The sequence below is a fragment of the Thalassophryne amazonica genome, chromosome 17 (genome assembly GCF_902500255.1).
Source record: "Thalassophryne amazonica chromosome 17, fThaAma1.1, whole genome shotgun sequence".
NCBI lineage: Eukaryota > Metazoa > Chordata > Actinopteri > Batrachoidiformes > Batrachoididae > Thalassophryne > Thalassophryne amazonica.
The window spans coordinates 66,648,618-66,660,737 of record NC_047119.1 but is presented as its reverse complement, the minus strand read 5'-3'; the positions used below and the strand labels follow the sequence as shown (position 1 = coordinate 66,660,737).

General features: G+C 38.6%; 1 protein-coding gene across 1 annotated transcript in view; it reads left to right on the top strand.

Moving 5' to 3' along the window:
- The first annotated feature begins 8,228 nt into the window (after positions 1-8,228).
- The window catches only part of pkn3 (protein kinase N3), a 98,981-nt gene continuing 95,089 nt past the window's right edge, over positions 8,229-12,120 (top strand). The window contains exon 1 of the mRNA XM_034191687.1: positions 8,229-8,365. Within this exon, the coding sequence (XP_034047578.1) occupies positions 8,345-8,365 (21 nt within the window). The 5' untranslated portion in view covers positions 8,229-8,344. The remainder of the gene's footprint in view (positions 8,366-12,120) is intronic.

The following is a 12,120-nucleotide window of genomic DNA, read 5'->3' as shown; positions in this document are numbered from 1 at the left end:
TCAACATGTAAAAAAATCGTCCAATTATACTGAAAACTTACTATCGATGACTGAATGTCATGGAGTTATGGGATTAAAAACAGCAAAAAATGGTGACAATTTGTGCAGGGGTCTAAAGTTAAAGTTTCTTCAATTTTTGTAACAAAGTACTGCCAGTGTGCCCAGTGCCCACTATGTGAACAGGTGATGGAAAAAATAATTTTCAATAACAAAAGATAAAATTACAGTAAGATCCATATGTACGAGGTCTATTAGAAAAGTATCCGACCTTATTATTTTTTTCCAAAAACCATATGGATTTGAATCACGTGTGATTACATCAGACATGCTTGAACCCTCGTGGGCATGCGAGAGTTTTTTCACGCCTGTTGGTTATGTCATTCGCCTGTGGGCAGTCTTTGAGTGAGGAGTCTCCCACCCTCTCTTCGATTTTTCATTGTTAGCTCAGAGACTGTTGCTTTGTTTGATAAAAATTTTTTCAAAAGCTGAAAGCCATCAAAAGCCGCCTGAATTTTACAAATGGTTTTCAACACGGAGGTGTTTTTCCTGTTGCGGCGCACACAGATTCGCCGAGTCGTCACGGAAACGACTCAGCGAATTTGCGTGCACGTCTTTCATTACAAAATGTCCTTAAACATTGGAATGTCCGCATAAAGCCCTCATTACAGCGACAGAAACACCCCATAATCTCTCATCAGCCGTTAAACTTTTCACCGAAAACCAGCTAAATTTCTCGAATAGTGTCCACTCGGATATTCCTCACAGCTCCATTAAAAATTTTGATAAAGCAACGCGCGCCGTCTCGAGCAGCGTGTGAAACAAAGGAATTCAGCCGAGAGGCGGGACCACATCTCACTCAAGGCCTGCCCACAGGGAAATGACGTCACCGACACGCGTGAAAAAACTCACGCATGCGCACAAGGGTTCAAGCATGATTGGTGTAATCGCACGTCATTCAAATCCATATAGTTAAAAAAAAATAAATAAAAGTGTCGGTTTCTTATCTAATACATCTTGTATTTGAACACTGAGACAATTATTGTAATTTTGCCTCTGTCAGTGGCGGCGCCAGGAAATTTTTGTTGGGGGGGGCTGGGGTAAAAGTTGGCAGGGCTCCACAAAATGTTGTTGAAATGAACAATATATAGTAAATTGCTTTATAAATACCAAGGTATATGCCTTTGTCACCTGTGCTCCTCTAAAATGTGGTATCAATGCACACACACATCACTTAGAATGACTGCATGTTCAGTAAACTTGCACATAGGTATAAATAAAGATAAGTGAAGTTTTAAGAGTGGCCGTAATAAATATTTAGGAAACCTAAATTTTTGGAGTATGGAGTTAAATTTGTATCATTAATACTTGCAAATGCACAGAGGGTGATTTATAAATATTCTTTGATTTGTACACGCGCTTTGTGATCCACAAACACAAATTTCTGATTTGTAACTTGTGTGTGGGTTTTTACAAATAAATGTTTATTTGCAAAACTGAAAATTCTGTTTGTGAAGGGTGATTCAGCATTGGTGGATCACTGAACACACACATTCATCACTTTGCTCAGTTATGCAATATTGAGACATTCTCTGCACAAAACTGTAGTTGAGATCCACAAATATGTCAGTCGCTATTCACATTATTGGCAGAATTATTGGGGGGACTGAGGGAGGGCTTGGCTCATTATTGGGTGGGCTTAAGCCCCCCAAGCCCCCCCTTGGTGCTGCCACTGGCCTCTGTGCACTATCGTGGAGTTAAACTGAAACAATCAAGGACTATGTATGGTGAAAACTTTCAGCTTTAATTCAACAGGTTCAACAAATATATCACATTAAGTGTTGCTTGGCATCCAGCGTAAAACTTGTGATAATCAACATGCGGATCCACCTCAGATTTACTGTGGCAACCCAGAGTGAAAACAAGGGAGCAGCTGAAAGGACTTACTAACCATTTAGGAATTACAGCCATTTTAGTACATAATGCCTCATTTTTCAACTGAAAACTGAATATAGGTATTATTTTTCAATGCAAATTGTCACCCTTACACTGTTTTCTTTAGACAAGTCAGGTGATGAATGCATGAACATTTCCAAGTTAATGAATATGTCTCTTCAACATTGTGTCTAGGACAGTGGGTCTAGGACAGTGCCTAAGGAGGGGCAAACTGGGGTGGTGGTCCCCATATTTAAAAAAAGGGGACCAGAGAGTGTGTGCCAATTACAGGGGCATCACACCACACAGCTTCCCTGGTAAAATCTACTCCAGGGTGCTGGAAAGGAGGGTTTGGCCGATAGTCGAACCTCTGATTGAAGAGGAACAGTGCGGGTTCTGTCTGTCCGGCATATCAACTGAAAAATGCTGAACCATGATAACATCTTATCTTTTGCATTAACATAAGAACTAGACTTAAATTCATCCAGTTGCCTAGAAACAAACACTTGTAACGCTAAAAACCGAAAACCCTGTTTGAAATACGAGTTGACAAAATATATTTTCTTGATATTGATACTATCTTTTCTGTTTCCAAATGGAAAATGTATTTCCATGTATATTCAACTTAAATGTGACTTAAAAGTGACTTCTTCAATGTGACTAAGCTTATATTTATGCTTGCTTCATTTTAGGTCAGATATCTCTATGAGAATGTATTGAAATTCTATTCTTGGCATAAAATGGGGATTATTACTTTTTGGGAGTCCTGGAGTCAAGTTTATTTTCAGATTTTTCTATGACCTCACCTTTCACCTTTCCTTTTGGGTAAAAATTCCTACATTATGGGCAAATATGTAACCTGGGCTGAAGTTTTTCAGTTTTTTCCAATATATGTATATTTTTAACCATTTACATCATAGACCCTGATCAACTTTATTCTCATCTGTTTCAGTGTGACCACCTTTCACAACCTTTATTTTTAGGAAAAAATTAAAAATCAAGGGAAAATATGCAGCCTGGGCCCAACCTTTTCAGTTTTTCTCAATAGCTTTTCCAGTTTCTATCCAACCGCTGGGGAAATAGCTTTAGTTTAATCTGTAGCCATATGGCCACCTTTTACAGTCTTTATTCTGCAGAGTTGTAGTCTTACACACCTCTCTGCAGCTTCTCTCCCCCTGCCATCCCCTCATTACCCCATCCCCGTAGAGACGGTGCCTGCTCCCAGACTACCAATAACCAGCAAAAATCTATTTAAGCATAAAATTCAAAAAGAAAAAATAATATAGCACCTTCAACTGCACCACAGACTAAAACAGTTAAATGTGGTCTATTAAACATTAGGTCTCTCTCTTCTAAGTCCCTGTTGGTAAATTATATAATAATTGATCAACATATTGATTTATTCTGCCTTACAGAAACCTGGTTACAGCAGGATGAATATGTTAGTTTAAATGAGTCAACACCCCCGAGTCACACTAACTGTCAGAATGCTCGTAGTACGGGCCGGGGCGGAGGATTAGCAGCAATCTTCCATTCCAGCTTATTAATTAATCAAAAACCCAGACAGAGCTTTAATTCATTTGAAAGCTTGACTCTTAGTCTTGTCCATCCAAATTGGAAGTCCCAAAAACCAGTTTTATTTGTTATTATCTATCGTCCACCTGGTCGTTACTGTGAGTTTCTCTGTGAATTTTCAGACCTTTTGTCTGACTTAGTGCTTAGCTCAGATAAGATAATTATAGTGGGCGATTTTAACATCCACACAGATGCTGAGAATGACAGCCTCAACACTGCATTTAATCTATTATTAGACTCTATTGGCTTTGCTCAAAAAGTAAATGAGTCCACCCACCACTTTAATCATATCTTAGATCTTGTTCTGACTTATGGTATGGAAATAGAAGACTTAACAGTATTCCCTGAAAACTCCCTTCTGTCTGATCATTTCTTAATAACATTTACATTTACTCTGATGGACTACCCAGCAGTGGGGAATAAGTTTAATTACACTAGAAGTCTTTCAGAAAGCGCTGTAACTAGGTTTAAGGATATGATTCCTTCTTTATGTTCTCTAATGCCATATACCAACACAGTGCAGAGTAGCTACCTAAACTCTGTAAGGGAGATAGAGTATCTCGTCAATAGTTTTACATCCTCATTGAAGACAACTTTGGATGCTGTAGCTCCTCTGAAAAAGAGAGCTTTAAATCAGAAGTGTCTGACTCCGTGGTATAACTCACAAACTCGTAGCTTAAAGCAGATAACCCGTAAGTTGGAGAGGAAATGGCGTCTCACTAATTTAGAAGATCTTCACTTAGCCTGGAAAAAGAGTCTGTTGCTCTATAAAAAAGCCCTCCGTAAAGCTAGGACATCTTTCTACTCATCACTAATTGAAGAAAATAAGAACAACCCCAGGTTTCTTTTCAGCACTGTAGCCAGGCTGACAAAGAGTCAGAGCTCTATTGAGCTGAGTATTCCATTAACTTTAACTAGTAATGACTTCATGACTTTCTTTGCTAACAAAATTTTAACTATTAGAGAAAAAATTACTCATAACCATCCCAAAGACGTATCGTTATCTTTGGCTGCTTTCAGTGATGCCGGTATTTGGTTAGACTCTTTCTCTCCGATTGTTCTGTCTGAGTTATTTTCATTAGTTACTTCATCCAAACCATCAACATGTTTATTAGACCCCATTCCTACCAGGCTGCTCAAGGAAGCCCTACCATTATTTAATGCTTCGATCTTAAATATGATCAATCTATCTTTGTTAGTTGGCTATGTACCACAGGCTTTTAAGGTGGCAGTAATTAAACCATTACTTAAAAAGCCATCACTTGACCCAGCTATCTTAGCTAATTATAGGCCAATCTCCAACCTTCCTTTTCTCTCAAAAATTCTTGAAAGGGTAGTTGTAAAACAGCTAACTGATCATCTGCAGAGGAATGGTCTATTTGAAGAGTTTCAGTCAGGTTTTAGAATTCATCATAGTACAGAAACAGCATTAGTGAAGGTTACAAATGATCTTCTTATGGCCTCGGACAGTGGACTCATCTATGTGCTTGTTCTGTTAGACCTCAGTGCTGCTTTTGATACTGTTGACCATAAAATTTTATTACAGAGATTAGAGCATGCCATAGGTATTAAAGGCACTGCGCTGCGGTGGTTTGAATCATATTTGTCTAATAGATTACAATTTGTTCATGTAAATGGGGAATCTTCTTCACAGACTAAAGTTAATTAATTATGCACCACTCTGCATTTAATCATTAGTGATCGATCTCTGCTCCCCTCCACAGCATGTCTTTTTCCTGGTTCTCTCCCTCAGCCCCAACCAGTCCCAGCAGAAGACTGCCCCTCCCTGAGCCTGGTTCTGCTGGAGGTTTCTTCCTGTTAAAAGGGAGTTTTTCCTTCCCACTGTAGCCAAGTGCTTGCTCACAGGGGGTCGTTTTGACCGTTGGGGTTTTACATAATTATTGTATGGCCTTGCCTTACAATATAAAGCGCCTTGGGGCAACTGTTTGTTGTGATTTGGCGCTATATTAAAAAAATTGATTGATTGATTGATTGATTCTAGGGGGTGGGGGGTGGGGTGGGGGAGTATATTATAAGTAAATGTAAATATATTTGTACCCAAATTTTTTCAGTTTTTTTTCTGAATAGTGTTTCCAATTTTCATCCTACCACTGGGGAAATAGCTTTACTTTAATCTGCAGCCATGTGGCCATCTTCCATAAACGTTCTTTTTGGGGGGAGGGAAAAATCCCAATATTATGGGCAACTAAGCAGCCAAGGGACAAGATTATCAGTTTTTCCTCAATAGCTTTCCCCACTTTCATCCTAACACTGAGGAAATAGCTTCATCTTAATCTGCAATTATGTGGTCACCTTTCACAACCTTTCTTTTTGGGGAAAAAAAAAAAAAAAAAATCCCAACTTTATGAGTAAATAAGGAGCCTGGGGCCAAAATTTTCAGTTTTTCCTCAATAACCTTTCCAATTTTCATCCTAACACTTGGGAAATAGTTTGATTTTAATCTTCAGCCATGTTTTGACCATCCAAAACATTTATATTTGAGAAAGAAATTATGCAACAAATATGCAGCCCGGGCCTAACTTTTTCAATTTTTTAAATAGTTCCAATTCTAGAGGGTTGTGTGAAAGTCAAATTCTTTCATGTGGTTCGGATATTTAGGCAATGAGTACATACACATTTTTTAAAAAATTTGGTCAAACCATATGTGCAGTTATATTCTTGCAGATGTGTTATGGAAGAGGTGAACTCCATTGCATGAAAAACAGAAAATGTCTTTGGAAGTGGTGAGGAAGTGACTCTCAGTGTTAGAACAAGTGATGTTCTGCACTAAGAATGACACACCAACAATTAATCACAGTTTTTGTAAGTTGTGAAATTGTTGTTTTTATTAGTTTGGGAAAGCACTGCCAATGTTGTTTTATCACACTGGATGAAGACACAGAAAATAAATGAAAAGGACACCCTGACACATGTAACACAAGGCAGTTCACAAGTCATTAAAAAAATAATCAACAAATAAATGCATTTCTATTACAGTACCATTCATTACAGGACACTTTTTAAAATGCTAAATTATATTAAGTGCACACACTTTCCATAATTTGAATCAGTCTAGTTATCAAGGGCTTAGATCCAGGTTTTTGCATTCATGTGCTTCGTTTTGTTAAGATATACACTTTAATACCAAGCACTATGATAAAAATGGGCAAGCTATTTTAAAAAATGAAATAATTAATATTATTTGGCCGTGATGTTGTTTTTTTTTTTTTCCAAAAAGAAAGGTTGTGAAAGGTGAGGATATTTCCCCAGATTAAATAAGGCAATTTATATGAATATGAAAATTAGAAAAGCTATTGGGGAAAAACAGAAAATTTTGGCCCCAAGCTGCTTATTTACCCATAATGTTTAGATTTTTCCCAAAAAGAAAGGCTGTGAAAGGTGGCCACATAATTGCAGATTAAGATAAAGCTATTTCCCCAGTGGTAACATGAAGAAACGCTATTGAGGAAAAACAGAAAATTTTGGCCCCAGACTGCTTATTTACCCATAATTTTGTGACTTTTTCCCCCCAAAAATAATGGTTGTGAAAGGTGAGTATATTTCCCTTAATTAAAATAAGGTAATTTCCCCAGTGGTAGCATGAACACTGGAAAAGCTATTGAGGAAAATCCGAACATTTTGGGTCCTAGGCTGCTTATTTACCTATAATGGGGATTAGGGAATTTTTTTTCCCCTAAAGAAGGGTTGTGAAAGGTGGCCACATAATTGCAGATTAAAAATAAAGTTATTCCCCTAATGGTCACATGAAAATAGGAAAAGCTATTGAGGAAAAACGGAAAATTTTGACCCCTGCAGGCTGCTTATTTACGCATTATAGGCTGTTTCAATGACTCTATGATGATCATGAAAGGATACTGGCACAGATTAAAATTAAGATATTTTCTGGGCTCTGATTAAAATTGAAAAAGCTATTGAAAAAAAAAACTGGAAAAGTTGGGCCCAGGTTGCATATTTGCCTGTATTGTAAAATACCTTTACAGAAAGAAAGGGCCTGAAATGTGACTGCATGGGCACAGAACCTCAGCTTGGCCTGTCAGACCTCTGTCATGAAAACTGGAACAGCATTTGCAAAAATAAAAAATAAAATTACCTCCAAAAGGAATACAGTATTTCCAATATTGCCAATAAGGTTTCCTTAAAATTAAAAATTATGAAATGTCATTCCATACTTTGGAACACAAATAAAATGCATAACAGGGCTCTAACTTAGATATTACATTGCCATTCGGTGTTTCGCAATTGGAGGTAATGGTTTGTACTTTGCCAGGGATCTGGGTTTGATTCTTGCCCTCCCACCTGGCACTTTCAACAGGAGTTGGAAGGAATGCTGGGAGGATTGAGACACACGTGTCTGGAGGAGCCGCAGCTCATTGGAACAGTAACATTTTTTAAAAGCATCACTATTATCAGTGGGCTACTTTTTTGCTGCATATTATGTGCAATATCTGTATTAAATCCGATCTCTAGAAGACCGAAAGGTGAACTTGTAATAAAAGCTGCATTGTAGGAGCTTTAAATGGCTAAACCTCAGTGAGTCATATTAATGACTGATTTATGAATTACAGTGAGCACCTAAACGCATCACCAGCGGACCTCGGCAGGTGCGCTGAGTAGTTGAATCTGATTGGCTGCTGTCATCCTCTCCAGGCCCCGCCCGTTGACGTCGGTCGAACGTGAATTCAAAGTATTTGTCAGCTCCGACGGCAGTCATTGGATTTCTCTCGTTGTTGTCGTGTCTTTGGTGAAGATTTTCCGGGACTCTGGTTCTTTTTGTGGTACGCAGAAGCGACGTTGCGCCCGGCTGGTGTTTCCGGTCATGTCCGGTTTAACGCTACAGGTAAAGTAAAACCACTGACTTTATTTATCGCAGAGTTTATGTGCGGACGCGTCGCATCTTCGGTAGTGACGTCATTTGTACTTTTCAGAGAGCCGCGGTGGATTTTCTTGTTCGTCTTGTTTTCCTCTTTTAATAGTTAATTTGTGGCTGTGAGCTGCCATCCTTCACCACAGCTACTCAACATCTGAAAGTATTGATAAAATAAGTTCTTGGTGGTCGCTTAAAAACGGACGTGTTCAGTGTCCATCATCCATCAGAAACAAACGATGAAGAACCTGTCAAAACATGAAGCACATTAATTCAATTCAATTTATTTCCTTTATATAGCGCCAAATCACAACAGAGTTGCCTCAAGGCGCTTCACACAAGTAAGGTCTAACCTTACCAACCCCCAGAGCAACAGTGGTAAGGAAGAACTCCCTCTGAGGAAGAAACCTCAAGCAGACCAGACTCAAAGGGGTGACCCTCTGTTTGGGCCATGCTACAAACATAAATTACAGAAATAATTCACAGACGAATATACAAGAATTGCTGTTGGTGCACAGGACAGGAGGATCGCCAACACAAACACAACTCCCATCTCTGGATGGAGCTGCACCTTAAACAGTGAAAAAACAGAATCAGGCATCAGAAAGACAAAAAATACTGTATAATTTGCCAGCATTAATCAACAAGAAAAACAGAGAAATACTAAGGTGATTGCCGGCTGCTAGCCCTAAGCTTCACTAAAAGACCCAGAATTTAGGTGAAGTTGAGGCCATGGCCCACTTCAATTACTAATAACATGAATTAAAAGAGTAAAAAACGTAAAACAAAACTGCACCAGTATGCTAGCCACATGAAAGGGAAAATAAGTGCGTCTTAAGTCTGGACTTGAAAGTCTCCACAGAATCTGATTGTTTTATTGACACAGGGAGATCATTCCACAGAACAGGGGCACGATAAGAGAAAGCTCTGCGACACTCAGACTTCTTATTCACCCTAGGGACACAAAGTAGTCCTGCACCCTGAGAACGTAAAGCCCGGGCCGGTACGTAAGGTTTAATTAGGTCAGCTAGGTAGGGAGGTGCCAGTCCATGAATAATTTTATAGGTTAGTAGCAGAACCTTAAAATCTGATCTCACTGGGACAGGAAGGCAGTGAAGAGACGCCAAAATGGGTGTAATGTGGTCGAACTTCCTGCTTCGTGTCAAAAGTCTGGCTGCAGCATTCTGAACCAATTGGAGAGCCCTAATGCTAGACTGCGGTAAAACAGAAAATAGAACATTGCAGTAGTCCAATCTAGAAGAGATGAACGCATGGATCAGGGTCTCAGCATCAGCCATAGACAGGATGGGACGAATCTTCGCTATATTTTGCAGGTGGAAGAAAGCAGTCCTAGTAATATTTCTAATATGGAGACCAAAGGACAGCGAAGGATCAAAAATTACCCCAAGGTTCCTCACTTTGTCAGTATGATGTATGACACACAAGCCTAGGCTGAGTGTTAACTGGTCAAATTGATGCCGATGTCTCACTGGACCAAGAACCATCATTTCTGTCTTATCAGAGTTTAAAAGTAGGAAGTTTCTAGACATCCAACTTCTCACTGATGCAAGGCAATCTTCTAAGGATTTTATGTGAACGAGATTACCAGCCGTTATCGGCATATATAACGGAGTATCATCTGCATAGCAGTGAAAGGTAATCCCAAAATGCCGCAATATGTGCCCAAGGGATGCTATATAAAGGGAGAAAAGCAGGGGGCCTAAGACAGACGCCTGAGGAACCCCAAATTTCATGTCACTAAGGTTAGAGGTAGTGTTACTGTACAAAACACAGTGAGAACGACTGGTCAAGTATGACGACATTATTATTTTATTTTCACCCATCACTTAGCCTCTCGAGAAAGCAAGATCATTTTGGGAAAAAAATGGTAAAATTTTATTTCTGTACACATTATCTTGATTCAAAACTAAACTACAACGATTAATCAGTTATTGCTAATTAATCGACTTTAATTATTAACTCTTTTGATAACTGATTAATCGTTTTGAGTCAATTAATAAAAATTAAAATGCTTTGAATTAAACGTAAATATGTTCAGGTTTATTTTATTAGCCGCTGTATTGTTGAAGATCTTTGCTTTTTGTACAAAACATTTGAAGGTACTAGGTGGATAACACTGATATTTTATTGGCCTAAGGCTAATAAAGAAAATAATTGACGATAATCATTCATTGCATCCCTGCTCAAAACAGGGTGATGTGTGCATTTTTTTTTTTTTTTTTTTTACATTTTCTGTAAAAGTTGACATGTTACTGAAATTAGCTGTGTGAACTTTTTTTTAAAATTTGATTTTATAGAAACACTGAGTGGGATTATTTCTGTATTTTCTTTTTTTTTTCCACATTGTGCACAATGACATAGTTATCGTTGTTGTTTACCACAGCATTAGAATCTTTGAATCAACCACAAAAAAAATAAACATTAGCTCAAGCTACAGACTGCTGACATAAATAAGAGTTCTCACTGTTTTCTGTGCCTCCCCATTTGGGCAGTTTACGGCCCAGTTTATTATTAGGCAGGTTCAAAAGTCCCCAGTTGCATTTAAAATTGGAATCTGGTTTCTGTAAGAAGCACAGACATCACTGTTAGGTCAGGATCATGTCTGGGGACATGCTGTCGTGTCGCCGCATCCACCATGCCATAAAACTGGTTGGGTCCTGGATGACACACAGGCAGTATAGGGATGGTCAATATAGGCTTAAAATGATATCACAGTAGTTTGTGGGGTTATTATTATTTTGTTAACAATATAAATGAGTATATGAGAGCAGTGCCATTCATCACAATGTTTTTATTGTTGTCATGTCAGAATCCAGTCCTGAGGAGCCTTGCAAACACAAACATTGATCTTAAAGTAAAACTTAACCATCATCAAATAATATGTATATGTCACGGACATGAATCGGCGAAGCTCGTCAGCATCTCACCATGTCATTTAGGTCCTTCAGACTTTATTTTGAGTAAATGCTTCAGGGGAGCATTAGCATGGCAAAAACCTTTCAGCTTCCCCCCCAGACCCCCTACCTTTTTAAGCATTTTTCTTTCTTTGCCTCTCACATGCCTGGAAAAGCTCCTCGCCATCTAACCATGTCCTTTTAGGTGCTTCAGATTTTTTTCAGAAAAATTGTTCTTGGGAGCATGAGCATGACTAAAACCTTTCAACTTCTGGGGGGCGGAGCTCCCCCCCAGACCCTCCGCCTTTTTAAGCATTTTCCTTATTTTGCCTTTCAGCTTCTGGAGGGGCTCTGCCCCCCATACTCCCCACCTCTTTAAACATTTTTGCTTTTTTGCTTTTCAGCTGACCCCTCAATTACAGCCCTCTTAACCCCCTGCCACTTTAAGCATTTTTTTAAGGAGATATAAATTAATATTCAAAGTTTTTAGCTAGTTGACAGTAGGGCTGTAAAATATGGCCAAATTATCATATTTCAATATTGTCATATAAATTGTCATGTAAATGTCACTTATGTACATGCTGTCCATATTCTTGAGCCACTTAGGTGGGTAGGGAGAGTTCCCACAGGATAAAGCTTTTCAACCTACCATCCCTGGTTCTCAAGACCAGGCACCTAAGTGGCTCTACTCTCTCTTTCTCTCTCTTTTTTTTAAAGATATTTAGGTGTACCTTAGTAAACAATAGTAGCGTTCCACATTAGATTTGGAATGTATAATAGAAGATATACCTTACTGAATGTTTCATATCAATA